We start from the raw sequence: 21,492 nt of genomic DNA on the forward strand, positions 1-21,492 counted from the left end.
AATTATTGTTTCATGCATATAAATAAATTTTTGCAACCTAAATTGATAGAACTGGGTGATTAGTGATTACTTGATTAAATGACAGGCTGATTAACTGATTATAATAAATTAATCCACCATATCCCTACAACCCATACAATATAAAAGACAGAAAGACAGTATTTGCTACTGTTTTGACATTTTTCAAGTACTAAGTTATTCTAACATTTTATTAGTTTTCCCATTTTATTTTACATTGATTTTTAATTAATTTTTAAATCACCCTTGATTTCATACGATCTTTTCTGAAGGTCATTATTTGAGGATTTGTGAAAAATATCATTTTTTGTCAAAAAACAACAATAGAAAATGTTTTATGGATGTTTCCTAACATCAACTAAACATTAACAGGTAACTGCCATTGCTTGTTTTCCATATATTCAATAATCCCACACATATTTGCTGCAAATCAAATAAAGTGATAACTGATTAATATAACCATATATATGTAAAAACAGCTGGTATGGATAGAGAAAACTTTATGTAGAGGAGCGAACAACGTTTCAACATTTTTCGGTCACAACCTGATGATGGCCAAAGAAGGTCAAAACGTTGTAATTACTTTACACACTGCCAGAAACTTTAATAATAAAGTTAATTAGAAAGCCTACCAAATCATTATGATTGGCTCAGTTGAGTTATAATCCTATGATTTTAAAGCTCGTATCTTTATTTATAATAATGTGATCGATGTGAAAATAAAAACTGTTAGAGATAAATATTTAAAATATTGTGCTTAAAATCAAGTAACAATAATAATAATAATAATAAAAAAAATTATATTTATAAAAAAATGACAAAATTTACTTGTACAGTAATATATTAGTGTTCATAAATAGGATGCCTATTTTCAGTTGCTTTTTGTCTTCAATTACAGTCATTTTTACTTGTTTTGGACACCAACCATACAAAAACATCTTTCATTCAAGTGTTTTAACTTCTAAACAATAAAAAATAAATATTTTAAGAACTATGTAGCAGCTGCAGGTGTCCTATGCAATACTAATTGTAGTGAAAGCAAATCTCTATTTCTAAAGCACACACTTATTACCAGTGTATGAAAAAACTTAAAGCACAAAAATTTATCATGGCAAAGTTTAACTGACATTTATGTCTTGTGTTTATTTTAAAATAATCAGTTATTGGTTGAAAAAACAAATGAAATGTTAGACTCCAGAAAAACTGGAATAAAAAAGCTTTTATGGTAATTAATAGATCAATCAATAAAAAGCTGATATCTAATACTTCTTTCTGATACTACTGGTTGATTTATTATTAATTTCTGAAAATAATGTATAGAAGTGACGAGATGAGACCTTTGACCCCATAAATCCAAAAAAGTCAATCTGCTTGTCCTTAACATATTAAGCATTCAGTCTTTGCGACTTATTATTTCATCCCAACAATTAAGTCTTGACTGTATCCCTAGCAGAATTCAGTTAATACTTTTCAGAACAAATTAATTATCAAATTGATTAATTAATTGAAAATATCAAGGTATGAACTAAATACATTTATTTCCTACTTAAATTGAAATGAATTACTTAATTGTCTTTGCTATTACATTTTGGAACAAAAGTGTTAATATATTATCATCAACAAGAAAAATGACACCACCCTAATCCTACTGTTTGGTAATGTATACTAAATTTAAAAAAAAAAGAAAAAATCAAACTTTTTCTTACTGTAGAACTCAAGATATTGATAATAAGACCTACTTTCTATGATATCAAAGTGTTAACTTCAATTCTGAGAGAAAATATTTTAGTCTTTCTAAAATCACAACTTACCAATGTATGGTACAAATCCCTTCTAGCCTCAGTCTGCTGTATGCAGAATTTATACAGAAATATATTTACTATAGAAGATCCTTCTACTTTCAAGTTTTTGGCTTTGTTGCAATAAAAGCAAATAAGTGTAAATGGTAAGGTCATTGAGTTCAAAACAAACTCATAAGTAGAAATGAAAAAGATTGACACTACTTGATGTTTATACAATACTCATGCAATTATTGACACACATAGTTATGCTTGGGGGAGGGGCATGCAAACCACCTATTTTTTTATTTTTTCCCTAATGGAGCAATGTTGTAAAGGACTGACTTTACTATGAGTAAACACTGATGATTATTAACATTGTATTTTCAAACACAGTAGTAACATTGCAAAAAAGTCAAATATGAATGTTAGCATCGCACAAGTTAGTCAATAACAAGTCCTATGTGTGAATGCAGAAGGATTACTTAAAAAAAAAAATCCATTAATAACTCATTTTCTTGACCACATTATCAGTAATCCTTCCTCCAGATTTGCTGGACATGTAAAGCACAGCATCAAATCACAAACTTATACCATCAAAACTCAAGTTTTCTATCTGTGATATTAGACAGGCTATATATTTTTTTTACAGGGAAAATTTGTCAAATCCCAATATTATTTATGAATTTCATTGATGAAAGACAAGCTAGCTTTCTATACCTTTCTAGGACAGGCCCCAAATATTGAATGACTGTTTAAATACATGCCTCAGTGTACTAAATATCCATGTTACTGAAACTCTTTGCCACACTGAAACTAAGTTCATCTTCATGTGAACATTCAGCACCTGCTCTCCACCGTCTGAATAATTACCCGAGATGTATGCAAACTGACAAAAGACTGAGTGCTCTGGCATTAATACATAATCATTATGGCACTACTATCAACATTAAAACTATAAGTAAATTATTTATGGAAAAGCATCTCAGAAGAATGGACCATACTAACATGCTATTTCAGTAGTGCATAAATGTGTGTTTTATGATAGCCAATGACAGAAACAACTAATATGCTACTGTTGTTTAACTCAGTAATATAATTTAATAATTAATAACTACTCTAGTAGATAGTACTTTATTTTAATAAAACATCCATATTTATCCTAATTCAAGTGTAGCTCCACTTGTAGCATTACAACAGAATGATATGTTTAGTTTTGTTAGATGTTTGTGGATTTTATGAGAAGAGTCATACAGTTGTTTAAACTATATTTCATGTAAAATTGCTACCAAACTTTATCTCATAATATCTGGTTTTTACAAATTTCTGGAGGATATGTCCCCAGACATATATAGTATTAACATGCTTCACATGCTCATTGTACTTTGCACAATATATGTTGATTTTTGATCTCGCCAATTAAACCTCCTTGTACAGGCCTGTTAGAAGTTATAATTTACTAACACAAAATGATAATTATGTCAGAATTTGTTCTAGAAACTATCAGTTTAATTACTAAACAGAGTTGGTAGTTTGAAAATGCCAGAAACTAGGCAAGAAGCTAAAATGTCACTGATCTAGATTAATAGTAACAGAACATCAGAAACAGACTAAGGACTAAAAACTACCAGTTATTAATCTGAGTTTAACTGACAATATCAGAAACTTTTATATAAATCAACAGTTGCTGACCTAAATTGGTAATTTTAGAGCACCAGAAACTATTCTTGTTGACAATAAGTTATTATCTCAAGATAAAAACTATAGAACATCACACACTTTACTAAAAGTATCAGTTACTAACCTGAATTGGTAGTTGGAGAACACTAAACACTGAGAGAATGGTATGGAATGAAACAAACTTGTCAGGGCATCTATTTTATGTTGAAAATTTATCTGAGTCAGTGGATGGTATGGTGTGACCTTGTAAAACTGTTTTAAACCTACATAAAATAGAAACACAAAATCACTGCAAAAAACAACTACATTCTGTTTATTTAAATAACTTGAAGTATGCAACAACTGTTCTTCTGAAGAAATCTGAAAGTAAATGTTATTTTTACTCTTACATTTTTATAAAAAGTTAAAGTATTGACTTTTAAGCTCTAGACAATTATTTGTTTTTGAATTGTGCACAAAGCTTCATGAGGACTATTTGCACTAGCTGTCCTTGATTAAGCAGTTTAAGACTAGAGGGAAGGAAGCTGGTCATCACCACCTACTGCCAACTCTTAGGCTACTCTTTTACCAATGAATAATGGGTTGAACCATCATATTCTAATTCCCCATGGCTGAGAGGGCAAGCATATTTGGTGTGTCAGGGATTCAAACCTGCACTCTCAGAATGCGAGTCAAGTGCCTTAACCACCTGGTCATGCCAGGCTTCCAGACAATTATAGAACTTTTTAACCAACATTTCATCTTTGCAGCTTTTACAGGGTCAATATATACAACTAATCTCTTTATCAAAATATGTAAATTTTTCCACTATGGATTACAAATTTTGAAAGTTGACAAAAATGTCCAACAACTGACCAAATAACGTAGTGCTACAGCAGTATACCTCGCATATAAAAAACAACTGTTACAAAATATACATGTTAAAGATTGTTTTATAAATAATAAGATACTTATCTCATAAATCTATCGAAATTTCGAAATCAGACTTCATCATTTAAAAAGTATGTGGAAAGTTTAAAGTATACTAAATGAAAAGAACTTTGTAATTCAAGATATTCATCTTTATCAAACATCAGTGGTTCAACAACAGAACACAACTGTCTACAAATTAACAATTACTCAATTTTTCTCAATTTATCCACTTCTTCCAACACATTAACTACAAAGATTAATTTTAGCACCAAGCAAGTCTAACCCCCCTCTTCACATACACATAATCTATAAATATTACAGGTACAACCAAGTGGTTTCCAAGTGTAAATAATCAGAATAAATGAGATTTCAAAAGAAAACAAATTTCAGAACAGTAAAGAAAAGCACGTAACTCACCCAAAAGAGTTGGCTTATCAACATTTAGACGACAAAACATAGGATTTCTCATGTATCGAGTCAAGAGTTGAGCAAGTTTTTCTGGGTACGTTGCACTTAAGGCAAGGATTTGTTTGTTTGATGGTAGACAAGAATAAATCCAACTGAGATAAAAATTAATAAAGAAGCTATAAAACACAATCAAACTCTTATAAGTCTGTTTATTATTCAAAACTATTATTATCAGTAAATGTGAACCAACAATACCTTAATATTATTAGGTAAGAATCATTAACTAAACTGCATAATTGTTGTCAGAGCTTACAAAATCACCTAAGTCTAATTATTAATTAGTTTTGTTTTTCTCAAGTTGTTATTAATGATTTTATTCTATATTTCAGCTGCTAATTTGCTGCCACTTAAGGGAAATTCTGCAACAGTAGTGGCTGGGATTTAGCCCTGGGTCTTTTGGAGAGAGACAAGTAGATCCACTACATTATAAAATTAAAAACTAAAATGTAGTACAAAAACTAGTTAGTAATTTGTTTCTAGTATAACAATTGCAAATTGAGTTTATGCAACACTTATGTGCCCACCTAATCTTATATTATATATTTAAAGTCTTTCCAATTTGACAGTGTATCATCTGCTGTATAAATTTTGTCAAATCCATCCATCCTGTTTTCAGATATATCCACAGATTGGATCAAATTTCTTATATGTACCAGTGATTTTTTAACACCTGATTCACAAGCTTTAAAAGGTAATCAGATCTGGAACTTTGTACATAATTCTGTTGTAAAGTTTTATTCAAATTCATCCATCCAATCTTGAGATTTTTTATCTACAGGATTGGGATGGATGAATGGATAGACAGAGAGGCTTTGCAGTGAAGAAATGATAAAAAATAAGTAACTGATGATGAGAGGTGACTATATAGGTTTACCAGCCATGACAATATTGGATATCCAAACACGAAAACCTTATCAAAAGTAGTTATCTTTTGGCATATAAAAATTTTTCTCTGATATATTGCATAAGGAATGATATACATTTCAAGTGTTAAAATTTATTTATTTTTAATTAGAAAAAAATATATTGGCCTTTTATGACATGCAAAAACTATTCTAGTTGAGTAACAGTGGATTTTATTATTATTAATATTTTTGGAATAAGCAACTCAAAAACACAGCTTACAAGTTATGCTAAATTATATTTTTTAATTGTGTAGAATACGTTAGTTACTTTGTGGGGAAAGGATTATTATTTATGTCTTCAAGCACAAAGCTACACAACGGTTAGTCTTCACTGTTCCCACCGTGAATATCAAACCTTGCTATACTGCTTATAAGGCTTCAAGCTTACCACACAAAAAAAAAAAGGAAATTTACTGTTAAGCACAAACTTACATAACAGATTATCTGTTCTATATCCATCATGGATACTGAAATCAAAGTTTTGACACAAGTCCTCAGCCTTACTGATGGAAACACTGGGGTACATAGGAGAGATCAAGTAAAAAGGAAAAGGGGAATTACTTTACTATTTAAATGAAAACAGAAGGTAGGAAACTAATATCATTCAACATGTGAGATAAAAAATAAGTTTCAAAATAAAATTAGAAGTTAAATATGCCAAACATAGGATGAAAAACTACTACATTCTGATACTGCTGTGAAGGGTCTCAGGAGAATAGTCAGACTTTTTTATGAAAAAACAAGCTCCATTCCTCTTTGTCTAATTAAAATTAGCCAGTGTTACACAACTGACTAAGTTAGTGGGTTCTCAGAGAAAATCAAAGGAAGACTTAAGCAGTACCCAGGATAAGTTCAACAACATGAGGGTGATGTAACTGGAACACCAAAACAAAATGAAATAACACAAACTTAGATAATTCCCAACCTGGATGTCACCAATATACCTAGTGCTAACAGTAGGCCCCTCTCAATGTTTCTTATTGATTGATTGATTGATTTAGTGTTTTGGGGGTTGTAATAAGCCATGGGGAGATGGGCTGATCAGTGGATGCTGCAATGTTTTCCAAGGACAGACCCAATTCATCCAATTGCACCTGGATAGGAAAGACCAAAGGATCAAATGGCAGATCGTCTGTTTTGAAAAAGTAAGGCCCACTGAGGAAAGAAAACACATCCCCAAGTGGGATGCTTTGGTAAGGAGTGAAGTTTTGAAGAATACAGTAAAGGTAGTTGCAAACGGCGAAGGTGCAGAGAAGGTTCATGAGATTCCACGTATAAACTCTGAACTGGGGAGGTGCAGAAAGCCCCAGTGCAGAGTCGAATTCCTTGATGATGAATGGGGTCCAGCATCTTTAAGGCCGAGGATCTGGCAGAGCCACAGACCATTGATCCATATTCGAGTTTTGAACAAATAAGAGCAAGATATATCTTTAACATAGAACATCAATCTGCTCCCCAACTAGCAGTAGAGAGGACAAGGAGGATGTTTAGTGCTCCTGTGCATTTGACCCGTAGCTGCTTTGAGTGTGGTATAAAGGTCAGCTTACGGTCAAAGATAAGCCCCAAAAACTTGGTCTTAGGGACCACTAGCAGCAAAAGTGCATGCAAACAGTTTTAGAGAGAAAAATTAAAGCCGTTCGCCATAGTCCACGTCAGTACACAATTGAGGGTAGTTTGTAGTTGCCGCTCAATATATCTCATGTTCGACAACTGACACGAGATGTGAAAGTCGTCAACATAGAGCCAGTTTGCAACAGTGAGAGGGAGTTGTTCAGTGATGGCATTTATCTTTATACTGAAAAGTGTGACACTCAAAACACAGCCCTGAGGGACTCCAAGTTCCTGTACAAAAGAATGGAAAAGTGTCAAACCTACATGAACTTGGAATCTCCTGTCCATTAAAAATTTTTTAATAAACATGGAAAAATAGCCACATAACCCATATATATGGAGGTCTCACAAAATGTCATACCCCCCATGTTGTGTCATAAGCCTTCTCAATGTCAAAGAATATTGAAACAAGATGTTGGCATTTGAGAAAGGTTTCTCTGATTGATGTTTCAAGTCGAATTAGGTGGTTTGTGGTGGAGTGCTGTCGTCGAAACCCATACTGGGTGGGCGAGAGGAGGTTGTTTGATTCGAGGAACCAAACAAGATGAACATTAACCATCCTCTCTAAAGTCTTGCAAAGACAGCTCGTCAAAGCAATTGGACGGTAGCGTGAAGAAATCTTGAGATTATTCCCAGGTTTAGAGAAAGGTAAGATAATAGCCTGGCACCAGGCATCAGAAAAAACATTCTCCGGCCAGATCTGGTTAAAAACAATTAGAAGAATATCAAGAGAAGCAGGAGAGGGATAGCACAGCATGCCATAGTGTACATCATCAGGTCCAACAGATGTACTGCCAGACCGATGAAGGGCCATTTTCAGTTCCACCAGTGTAAAGGGACAATTATAGTCAAAGAGACAGTCAGTTCGAAAAGAAAGAGGTAAACGCTCTGCCCAAGTCTTGATGGTCAAGAAGGTGGAGGAACAAGCAGAAGAACTAGATACCCGGCAAAATCTTTCACCTAGAGTATCGGAGATGCTCCGGACATCAGCCACCTCTTGTCCATTAGAGAGTAAGATGGAGAGGGGGACAGAATTGTAGTGCTCACTGACCTTTCGAATCCTGTCCCATATGACCTTGGAACTGGTGGTAGAAGATATGCTAGTTGTGAAATTGATCCAAGATTCCTTCTGGCTTTGATGTCTTACCTACCTAGCACGTGTGCGGGCCCGTTGGAAAGCAATGCGGTTCGAAAGTGTGGAATATCTACGGAAAGTATCCCAGGCCCGCTTTTGAGCCTTCCGTGCCAAGTGGCAAGCAGGATTCCACCATGGACGAGGATATTGTGGAAAACATGTCGAGGTTTTAGGAATACACTGAGCAACTGCTTGTATAATACAGTCAGTTACTGCTGCCACACAGTCTTCTATTGATGGCTGATTCACAATAGCAGGATCAAGTTCTGCAAGAGCAGTGAAAGTGGACCAGTCTGCCTGATCCAGCTTCCACCGGGGCACGCAGGTAGGGTGGCATCGACCACGGCCAGTCTCTCTCAAAAGTATAGGAAAATGATCACTGCCTGGTGGATTAGTGTCAACCATCCATGAAAAATGGGAAAATAATGAAGAGGAGCAAACTGAGAGATCAATAGCAGTAAAGGACTGACTAGGTGCGTGAAAATAAGCGGAAGAACCAGTATTTAAAAGAGAAAGATTGTGATCAGAGAGCATACGCTCTACAGAGCGACCCCTATTATCATTAACAGCACTTCCCCAGAGGGGATGATGTCCATTAAATTCCTCAGGATTAGAAATGGAGATGGCAACTGTTCAACAAGAGCATCAAGGTCTGATTGATCATATGTCTCTCCAAGGGACAAGAGAGATAGAACATACAGTGATGGTATGACCCAAGGAAACACGGATGGCTATGGCCTCCAAGGGTGTGTTGAGTGACAAAGACAGGGTGGGCACGTGTTGATCAACCAACAGTGCCACCCCTCCATGTACTCGACCATCACACAACCTGTCATTTCTGTACAGAGACAACTGCCGGTGATTGTATCAGCAGGTTTGAGAAATGTTTCTTGTAAGGAAAGACAAACAGGATGGTAGGAAGCAATCAGTGTTTTGATATCATCCAGATTAGAATGTAAACCTCGACAGTTCCATTGTATCAAGGTGGCCATTTTTAATGATGGGTAGGCAAAGTGGCTGGAGAACCCTTCTGTTTGCGACCACGATTTTTTTCCTTACTGTCCTTATTCGGAGGAGATATATCAACCTCCATGGATCCTGCCCTGGGTCGATTGGGCAGGTCTTTGTTGTTGGAAGGGGATTCCAGTGACTGAGGACTTAAACAAATGATTATTTTGCATTGTGGGGTTGGAGAAAAAGATGTATCAGAAGAAATGCCTGTATTTGAAACTGAAGAATGTGGATCTTGAGATTTGTTGGACTGTGTGGGAGGAACAGAGATGGGTGTAGAAGTCGATTCAACCTTTATAACTTTTCATTTGTTTTGAAAACGATTTTCCTGAAGGTACAGAGAGATCTGTCTGCACTCCCACTGTAGTTGTGGAATGAAGTACAGCAGCATATGTCCGAGATGGAGTGGCGGATAGCAATTTCCGAGCCTCAGGATAACTAATGTTATGGGTTGTTTTCAAAAGCTGCACCTCTTTTTCCTCCAACCATTTTGGGCAAAAACGAAAGTAGGAAGGGTGGGAACCATTGCAATTGACACAATGTGAGTCCGTGTGACATTCATAGGCATAATGGTCCTTGCCACCAGAACGAGTACATGTCAGGGAACCACAACAGGATGTCTTTGAGTGGCCAAACTTCTGACATTGGAAACATCAAAGAGGGTGTGGAATTTACGGCCGTACCCTGCAAATTAGATAACCTGCCTTCATGGTGGCAGGTGCATGTGGTGATGTAAATGTCAAAACAAGGATATTTGTTGGCAGTGTAGCTCCGTCTTTGCGAGTGGAGATGTGCCTTACTGTAGAAACTCCTTGAGTGATGAGACCAGCGAGAATCTCTGACTCGGGGACATTCTTCAAATCCCTCTCAACAATAACTCCTCATGATGAATTCAAGGTAGCATGAGGGGTAACATCAATAGGTACATCCCCAATTGCTTTTGAATTCAAGAGGAGTTCACTGTGTTGGTATGTGGATGTTTCAACCAATATGTCTCCAGATAGAAGCTTCTTTACTGACTTTGGAGAGCCAGAAAGCCCCTCTAGTCCCTTCTGAATAAAAAAGGGGGACATTTGCCCTAAAGGTTTTTCTGAAAGAGAATGTAATGCAAGAAAATGAGGTACAGGTGTTACAAATGTTGAAGATTGTTGCTCAGAGTCTTTAAGACGTGGTCGTTTACCTGTTGACTGTTTTTTCACTATTTTATTTACATTTTTTGTTGGAAGATCCATAGAAAAAAGGAAAATTTTGGTACCCACTGACCCCACCCACCATGGAGCCCTATGAGGGGACACACTACAATGTCATGCAAGGGCATTGTAGCAACGCCGGGGTTTTGTGAGCACTATACCCAAACACCAGCATGAGACACAATGTCCACAACACCTGTTGAGAACTTCCACCACTGGTACTTGGTTGACTCGAGCCCAGGGGTTCCCAACCAGTAAGTTGCGACCCCTCAGGGGTCACGGGGCTTTGGCAGGGGAGTCGTGTAGCCTTGTTAGAAGTAGCTTGGGATAACATTAATTTTATTTCATCAATTACATTTTCAAGTCGTGAGTGCCAAAAGGTTGGGAACCCCTGCACTAGCCCAAGTGGACCAGCTGATTGACCCAAGGGGGGCCACCCAAAGGCTGCTCATCTACAGGAATTCAAGACCAAAGTGGTGTGTTAGGGTTGGACCCCTCAACCACCAGGATCCTCTCCTCCCCTTCACGGGTCGCCACGCATGGCAAACATGTTGGTGGATGTTTAGATCCCAAAGGAGGTAAACTGAAAGAACAGAACCTTCCCTGGGAGGCCCCCCTCACCATGTACAGGAATCCACACCGAGGGGCAATGTTTCTTATGTTATGTAATAATATGCATAAGGAGGTGGAAAAGGTGTCTGATGAGGAATCAACCACCAGGTGGCACCCTCTATCCACTTCCAAGATGCCACACCCTTTCATGAAGCTCCACTATAAAGAAGCAACAAAACATGCAAGAGTCCTGAATCAGTGAATCAATATGAACATAGATTCTGAATACGTATGAAAAGAGTACACTTATTTTATTTTCTTGTTTTGTACTTTTTGCATTGATGCTAAAATGATTTACAATCTTAGAGAGTCTGAACATGATAAACAAGAGATAGATTTCACTGTGCCTGAAGAATAACCATAGGTTGAAAATAGAGACCTTAAATTGAAGATGCAGTGATGTGATTCAGAAAAAATAGCAACAAAAAAAAAAATTACATGTATGCCCCCTCAGGCCAGCTTGTAAGATGTCCACAGAAAACCAAAGACATGGACAAATGGCAAATGTGATGAGATGTAGCCTGAAGACCATGTTTCAGGTGGACAGGAATATCTTGATAAACATTATATATTTAAAAACGACTAAACTGTGTAGAGAAGCCACTAATAGAGGAGTGAACAACTCATCTACTTTCTTCGGTCATCGTCAGGTTCACAAAGAAAGAAAGGGTTACTGACTGGTAGCTGACCATATGTTTGAAGGCGGTTGTATAATTGAGTGTAGGAATGTAGAGGGCGTGCTTAGATGTTGGATGCGATCAGCTACTGGTCAGTAACCCTTTCTTTCTTTGTGAACCTGATGATGACTGAAGAAGGTCAAAACATTGTTCTCTCCTCTTTTAGTGACTTCTCCACCCATTCCAGCTGTTTTTAAATATATAATTTTCTCTACAAGTGGGTTTTCTCATCATTATGGATCCTGTGAAACAAAAAAGATCAGCTCTACAAATAAATTTGTTAAAAGTTGACAAAGAAATTTCTATGGAACAAGAATTGTCATGAGGTATAAAAAATTAATGTTGATTTATTAAAAACGATTATGTTTTTGCAATGCAGAAAACAAACAATAATGACTACAAATAGAAAACATTTTGTCAGAAGAAGAATTAGGATCAGTCAGAATTAGTAACAAAATAGTAGAACAAAGTGGTGGCCATATCTGGTAGGAAAGTTTGATCATGACGTAAGTACGGTCTTCCTGGGAATAAAAAAAGAAAGTGAGAGGGAAACGTTAACTATGTGACTTCTGTGGCAACTGAAGGTGGCCAAATGTTCAGTTATATAGCTTCTAATAGAACAGACATGATATAATCATGAATGATACATGAAAAAAAATTAAATTGGAGAAATAAAAAGAAACTTAATTTGACAGTCACTAACTCTGAATGATAAATCAACTTAGACATGTGATGACATTCAAGCTACCAAAGAGAAACTAGCGTCATTAAAAAAAGGACTGCATAATAGCCAGCTGTGAATCTGCAGACAATAAATGTTATTGCAAAAGATTTACCACAAAAGTAATTCAGATGATGGCATAAATACTTGGAAAAAAATTGGTAGTAAAGTTTACAACACAATTTTCATAGAAAAAATCTAAAGTAGGGTTGTAAAATGAAACTTAGATAAAATTCACTGGTGCTTGTGCAACAAGTTAGTAAGGATTATGTGTGACATGTTTGTGATAAGTAACAGACATTTTGGAATTTTTAGTCATATGCTTCACTGAAAATGTGAATTCAAATTCAACAAGGAAAATACTCAGGGCTTCAGAGATAATTCTACCCCACTTAAAATTGTATTTATATATTAATTTGGTTTGATTATTTGATCACTTTTATTTCACTTTAGAGTTTATAAGGTCATTACTAGCCAATAGCATGATGTGGTGCATAAGTAATTATGAAATTTTACTGCACAAATTAATTCAAACTTGGCATAATTGCTTAATAAGCAGCAAAAATGTAATTTATGTAAGTAACTTTCTTAAATATATCATCAAAATTGTTTTTATAGGTGCACCTTATTTATATTGTTTTAAAATTTTAAAGAAGCACATAAAAATAAAAATATTGAAATGAGTATCATATCCATTTTATTAGTTTATATATTTCCCTCCCAGAGCTCCCTATACACCTCATATATAAATATATACAAGTTATTCCAAGATTATTAATTTCCTAGATTGAGTAATAATAATGCATTTGTATGTTAAAATTATATTGCAAACATTTTTTGCTTGAAAAAAACATTTCATGAAAACTTTATTATAAAAGTTGGATTTACACAACAATTTTTATTATAAGAATTTTGACCACATACATAAAAATATTCATGAAAAGAATAAAAACATTATGGAAAATTAGTAACCTTACTTAATGCTCTTTTGAAAACTTTCTTCCAATAGTTTGTCAGCTTCATCCAACACAAAAAGTCGAACAGAATCCGTTTTCAGTAATTCTTCATTTATCAGCTGTTGAATCCTTCCTTGAAAATAAAATTTTCAAATCAATTTTAGTATTAACCAGAATTAAATAAGTTCTATTCCTGTAAATGAAATGTGAAGTCTTAATAATACATTCAATGTAAACCAGGACTAAGCCTTATTCAAAAGCAAGAACATTTTCTGTAACACTAGATGAGTTGAACAGTTTCTTTTACCAATGACTGTATCAACAGACATTTATTCATACTGAATAGACAAAAATTGAGCTAAATATTAAGAGAAATTTCAATTTACTATTTGTCAATTACAGTAGAAAAACTCATACAAAATAACAGAAACAGTCTGATTTCTTTCATTGGTCTAATGTGTATTGATTAGAATGTTTGAAATAACTTGTTTACTAAAATAGAAATACAGTAGATCAGAGTTAGTTGGATAAACATATGAAAAGGAAAGTTAGTGTTGTTCTTATGCTAATTAGCATCAGTAGAAATGATGAATCTAAACTAAATTACTTTAATTTAACCCTTTAAATACTGACATTGGTACAATTTTGCAATCAATCATGTTTTTGGTCTATCACTATAATAGTTAATTAAAAATTACTTAAGTTATTATTTCCACACATCAGATACATTACTTAAAACAAATGAGAGGCAAAGATAAATCATGTTTACCATGTGTCTGTTTAATATCTTCATAATATGATGAGTAATACTCATATTTCATCCAATCACAAAATTATATGACTAATCACAATAAAATAACAACAATCTTGATTTAACATTTATGAAGCAAAAATATACAACTACATGGAATATGTAAGGTAATAAAAGTAACTTTCATATATATATTTTTGGCCTATAGTCTATAAACAAACCCTACATCATACACTTTACTACAAATATGAATAATTAAATCTCTAGCTGGTGATAAACAACAAACATCAATTTAATTAAGCCTGGTTATTTACATGTAAAGGATTATATTTTTAATGACAAACAAATCTAATAAAAAATCTAAATGAATAAACAACAAACATCAATTTAATTCAGCATAGTTATTTACATGTAAAGGATTATATTTTTAATGACAAACAAATCTAATAAAAAATCTAAATGACTAAACAACAAACATCAACTTAATTCAGCTTAGTTATTTACATGTAAAGTATTATATTTTTAATGACAAACAAATTAATAAAAAATCTAAATGACTAAACAACAAACATCAATTTAATTCAGCTTAGTTATTTACATGTAAAGAATTATATTTTTAATGACAAACAAATGTAATAAAAAATCTAAATGACTTTTTCTAATTAAAATTGAGTGTTTATGTAATAAAATTAAATATATTTAAAGAGTGGCTCATTTATTTACTTAGGTAATCATAAGAATTTTGAATTCCAAACTATGGAAAAAATGAGGTTAAAACTGAAAATGTATTTGCTGTGTGCATTTTTATAACTTACCAGGTGTTCCAACTGCTATGTGACATTTTTTCAACTTCAAATGGTCTTCTTTAATAGGCATTCCACCAATAAAATAGTAACTCTTTAAACCAGGGAATTTTCTACCAATTGAAAGAACTGCATCACAATTTTGTACAGCAATTTCTCTGGTGGGTGTGAGAATTAGAACCTAGATAAAAAGAAATTTTATTTGATAAACTTAAAATGTTCATGAAAAATACTGGGCACATTTGTCACACTTTGTTTAAAATATTCTCTATCTTCAGATTTCCCACTTTATACAAGATTAACTGACTAATAAAAGTTTTAAACATCTTAAAATAAAAAAAATATCCAAAAACTTTATCCAACCTCATACCTACTGACATTTGAGTATTTTAAAAATAGATATTACTTAATGATTATCACTATTCAATTATGTATACTAATAATGTTTAAAACCCCATTTAAACAAAAATTAGTAGCTAACCTATTAATTAATTCTCCCTCCAAAGGTAGTTCTATATGATAAAAGTTAAACAATCAAGTAAAATCACTTAATATACTTAAACCAGTAAACTTTCTACCAATTGATAAATATCACAGATTTGTACAGATGGGTTCAAGAAACAGGACCTAGAAAAAGAAGGCATTCTGCAATTGACATTAGTGTAATGTAGATGAAATTTAAGTCTGCACAGTGCTTGACATTTAAAAACTATAACAAACAAGTTATTTTCTCTTTTCTTTATACTTTTTGGAATGGGACTTCATAGTGTTTTAAAGAGGTTTAATTGAAATAATTACTTTTAATCAATTTGATTGAGTAAACTGAAAAAATGAAATAGCTCAAGTAATTAGTTAAGCCTAATGTACAAGGTTGAATCAATTATACTTAAGTAATTTTATCATTTTTCAGTTTATTCTTCTTGTTATTTCACTCAAAATATTTCTAAAACCAGTTGATTCAATCCTTAACCATTTTCAAAACTTAAACTAATAATACTTACTTCTTTGCACATTCTAGCTTTATCCTCACCAAAGTTTCTCTTCTTTGCCCATCTAACCATTGGTAAGAATTATATCTTGCTTGATTCATTCTTTATACCACACTATACTGCTTCTAGCAGTTTTAATTTTGTGATTCTCTACCTATATTAATGTACCTTTCATATCTGATCCACATATAAGCTCCCTGTTATTTTTTCTTATTCACTTTCTCAAAACTTGCGAGATTATCAGACCAAAACGTTGGCTATTGTGGGGAGAATGGGTGGGATAGTGTGAAAGGAAGTATTATCATAAATACATCTTTGGTATAAGAAAATGTAAACTTCCCAAACACACTTATCTCTTCTCCCACTTAAGCCAGAATCTTGCAGTGACCAGGTGTAGCAGTTAATGAGGGATCCACACCGACAGAAACACAGGAGCATAAACTTGAGATATAATAAAGCAAACGAGTGAGAACCCACTTTTGGAACAGGTATGATCTTTGATCAGATAAAGTGAAATCTAAATGTAGGTAGTATAGGCCAATTGGCCACTGTCAACATCATTCATTATTTTGAGATTTGTCCAGGTCAGGTATGATCTTTGATCAGATAAAGTGAAATCTAAATGTAGGTAGTATAGGCCAATTGGCCACTGTCAACATCATTCATTATTTTGAGATTTGTCCAGGTCACCAACACACAAATGATGTTCCACATCCTACTGTTGCAATTACAGAGCTGTGGATGGAAAGCTAGTTTTAATGTGTAGTGACTAGACCAGGGGAACCACAAAATGATATAACTGCATAAGAATGTGATATGAACAGAACCCAACCTGAAAGTTATAGAATGTTGCATGTTAAGCCACTGAAATTATGAAGAGTAGGCAAACAACACCTAAGTGGGCAAACCTTCACCCCAATTTGAAAGGTACAAAATGTTGCACATGAGCCATTACAATTATGAAAGAAAGGTAAGCAATAATGAACTGGGCAAGCCTTCCTCCTCCAACCTGAAAAAAAACATAGAATGCAACAAACTGAAATCAGAATTATAGAGCCAATTCACAATTGCAAAGATTATAAAAAATGCAAAACAGTGTCAGACAAATCCTGGAAAAATGAGATTAAGAAGAACAGTGGCATCTTCTCTACAGTCACAACAAGGAAGCATAAGAGCTAACCACCGAGAGTCCAAATAAGGATTCTGCAGGTGACAGAAAACCAAGGCATACTGATCCAATAAATAAGAAAGACAAGGTATGGTTGCATCCTCTTTTAACTGATCTGCAAATATCTTTGAATTAAAAATAATATTTGACAAAGGTGGAAGGACCAGAAAGTCAGACAAACTAGTTTTTTCCAAAGAAAGTGAAGATTACAAGCCACAGGAGAAATAGTAAAAACATTACAAACATGGCATACTAGTTGTTAAAAGGGATGCAGGAAGCAGAATGCACATTCAAGTTTCATGAATAGCAGTCTGAACAAAGGAAGGTACAGGTAAAACAGCTTAGATTCTCACTAGCCCACCCTTGATCACCCACAAACTCAGCCTTGGAACCAAGAGGAAAAAAATCAGACTGCATGCAAAATTACCACATCTGTACTTTTTATTTTCCACTATGTGAAAAACAGGTATAAATGGGGCATTTAGGTACAAGCGAGTTGCTTAGGTGTGTTCACAATTTAATTAGATAACAATAAGTGTAATGTTTTGGAGTTTGTGTTCTGGGTAGCTGTTCCAGTTTAGAATGTTTCATAAGAAGGAAATATTTTTGAAAAGCAAGGTAAGTCAAGTAAAGATTGTAACCTTTGTCAGTAAACATTGTAGATGGGTACATTTTGTAACTAAACAGAATGAAGCTATAGAACTCTGTGAAATGACCTGTGTCTTTTTCCAATTCACAGTAGTAATAGAAAAGCCAATGGGGTCCACAATAACCTAATATTTTCCTACGATGAAAACATATTTCTGATGAATACTTACAGTTATGCTTGATTTTACTGCTCTCTAGTGCTTAAATGTTTGCTCACCACTAGCCTTCAGACTCCCACTTTTTTCCATGTGGTTCAGCTACATTTAAGCATGCAGATTAGCATGCAACAATCCTTCAATAATAGTAGTTCAACAAACTTTCCTTTTGTAGCTGACTCCCTCTGTACAGTTGTACATTTTCACAGAAAATGACATCTGAACCAGGTATACTCTTCACTCATGTGGAACTAACAGGGGTGTTGTTGCAATTAAAGAGTGGAACAATGTAACATTTCCAAATCCCTAAGGAAGGGGAATATGTGTAGAGTGACTAGGGTGTGTGAGCAGAAGGTCAATTCCAATCCAGTTCAGTGGCACTGGGACAAACTCCACCAGTCCATGGTAGGAGAAGGGTTTTCAATCATTCACCTCAGATGTAGGAACCAGAAGGAGAAAACAGTCTGCAACCTGCAGAAAACAAACAAACCAGGAATGTACACTTGGATTCATTATCAAGTTGAAAATACAACATGAAAGGTCAATTCCAATCCAAAACTGTTTGGCATTGGGGATTTAACATTCAGTCCATGGTAGGAGGAAGTTTCCAGCCACTCATATGAGGATTTATGTTGGTTGGTCCAATTCCAACTGATCACCCAGGAACTGACCATCCAGGAGGGTTTCCAGCCAGAGGAGCAAAGTGCAAAACAGATGGAAAAATCCAGTCCCGAGCAATGTCACCACACTACTTTAGATTGAGTGCAATTGTGTACATTCAACAGGATCTTTCATGATCCACCTTCCAGCAGTGAGGAGCTGGGAGTTGGCAAGGACTCCTGTACTCCAGTGGAAGAACGGGCAAAAATGCATTGGAGAGTCTGGAACAACATATCACTGGAGACAGTGCAATGGGTGACCACAAAACCTTATTTTGAAAACCACACTGTTATGAATTCTGGCAACCTAAGTAACATTACAGATGGACAGCAACCTTTTTCTGCTTTAGTAATATTAGTCCAGTGCACAATCCTGTATAAACATAATTACAATGCAAGATACCATGAGTAAAAACCTGCAAAAGTCTTATGGAACACTCCATCTCAACTGCGAGCGTGACAGAATTTATAGATCTCAGTGGCTTTTTATCGTTAGTATACCTGACTCATCATCACTTACCACAGAGTGGAATCTCTAACATGTAAAGTACACCCTTGAAAATATGAGAAAAAATTACTCACCCATTGTACTAATTTATAGAGAACAGCTACAGGGGGAAGACAATGTGAAGCTGAGCAGAAAACCATCAAACTGTGCAAGCAGTGCAACACAAAGGTTTGAGAAGTGGTCCATATGCTAGCCTGGATAATCTCCACTAAAGGACACTCAAAACAAGCAGCCAAAGACATTGACAGATGATGGGTCTGGTGGGATGAAACATAAAACAAATTGACAAGATTCAGGAGAAAGAAAGTGAGAGCCACAAAAGGGTGCTTTGTATGACACATAGTACTCTAAAGCAAAGACTGGACACAAGAAATGACCTGCATCAGAATGGGATGAAATAAGGGATATGGAAGGAAAGGAAAAAGAGAAAGTAAAATTTCCTTTGCAGGCAATGATGATTATTTCAGAAAGAAGAAAGGATTGGGATATAAAAGAACATAAGGCTGTGGTATGAAAATTGGTAAATGTTGATGGTGAACAAGTCAAACCTATGACATACACAAGCCAAAAGGAGAAGGAAATACATTTAAGGAAAGCAAGAGAGAATTGTTGAGTTGTTGAAACAAAACAATTGTCACACCACACAAACAGAACAGGAAATATGTCTTCAAGGAAAGGTGATATAAGGAAGATCAGATGTCAGGGGAATGGAAAAGGGTAAGAAAAACAACTGTGAGATTCAAATCCACCAACTGAGTGGTACAAGGAGGGGGAGGATGGAAATACACAGACTGAAATAAAAAGGAAATAACCAAAGAGGAAAACATATAGCAAAAGTGAGAAAAACAAACAGCTGCCATTAAAACTCACAACAGTTTAAAAATAGATCTTTGTCAAACAATCACTTAAAAAATCATACCTGAGGAAGTGAAGGAGAGAATCTATACTAGATAGACCAACAATGGAACACTCTCCACACACACTGATACACAGACATGGGTGTAAAACAACAGAAATGCTACATTTGCAGACAAGTCTTAAACCCCTTGTAAAGGACCAAACAAAAGCCACATGTGAAGCTGAAGTGTGGGAACTGAAAGATAAAGCACCCTGAAAGAGGTTACCAGGTGAAAAACTGTGAGAGAGAGGTAATAGAGGTAATTCCTGGAGGAGGAGGGACTAAACCATGAGCCAGCTAGAAAGGAGCCACAAGAAGAAATAAATACAGATTGGATGAGGGAAAGTACTTATTGTAGTAGAAACATGGATAAGTGTATATATAAAGGAAAAGGTCTTCCAAATCCTAGATGAATGTATTCATGGACAAAGAATATGGAACTGGGGAACAAGAGAGAAAAAGTCTGGAATGCAACTCAGAAACAAACAAACAAACAGTTGAGGAATATATCCAACTGACAACATAGTAATTGGAATATCTAGGGGTTGACAAACCACTTCATGGGTTGAAATTTGTCTGGACAGGTCAGACAAATTATGACAAGATTGTGGGCATATAATATATGACAAGCCAACAAATTAATCTGATGGCTATGAGTGCAAAAGAGCAACTTTAGAATGTGGGTGATGCAAGAAACAACAGTTGGGTTGTTGGAATGAATCATAACTACCATACCTTGCCAAGACAACAGAAATTGATCTATCACCTGATGAACAACAAGGAGTTCCAAAAGGCTAATGTGAAGACCTAACTCCTCCTGAGAGTAACCTGAAATCTCTTGTGTATATCAGAATGCACCTCATGTTGACAACGAGAAATGCATGAAGATCTGGACATCTGAACTGAAAGGAGGAATAGATCCTCCTGTTCTGAAAATGTATGGCCCACTGATGAAGGAAAACACAACCCTAGGTGGGATGCTCTGGTAAGGAACGGAGTTTCAAAGTATGTAGTAAAGACAGTTGCAAACGGCATAGGTGCAAAGGAGGTTCATGAGACTTCATGTATAAGCTTTGAACTGGGGAAGTACGGAAAGCCCCAGTGCAGAGCCGAAGTCCTTGATGATGAATGGGGTCCAGCATCTTTAAGGCTGAGGTTCTGGTAGAGCCATTGACCATAGTCGAGTTTCGATCAAATAAGAGCACTATATATCTTTAGCACAGACCATCAATCCACTTC

At 35.0% G+C, this 21,492-nt stretch overlaps 1 protein-coding gene across 1 annotated transcript in view; it reads right to left on the reverse strand.

Annotated features, from left to right (window-relative positions):
- Positions 1–21,492, reverse strand: part of LOC143226196 (uncharacterized) — a 38,448-nt gene that overhangs the window by 8,435 nt on the left and 8,521 nt on the right. The window contains exons 3-6 of the mRNA XM_076456845.1: positions 15,241–15,409; positions 13,696–13,807; positions 4,806–4,948; positions 3,601–3,739 (exon numbers count right to left, since the gene is read on the reverse strand). Of these exons, the coding sequence (XP_076312960.1) occupies positions 3,601–3,739; positions 4,806–4,948; positions 13,696–13,807; positions 15,241–15,409 (563 nt within the window). The remainder of the gene's footprint in view (positions 1–3,600; positions 3,740–4,805; positions 4,949–13,695; positions 13,808–15,240; positions 15,410–21,492) is intronic.

This window comes from Tachypleus tridentatus, chromosome 9, assembly GCF_004210375.1.
Source record: "Tachypleus tridentatus isolate NWPU-2018 chromosome 9, ASM421037v1, whole genome shotgun sequence".
Taxonomy (NCBI): Eukaryota; Metazoa; Arthropoda; class Merostomata; order Xiphosura; family Limulidae; genus Tachypleus; species Tachypleus tridentatus.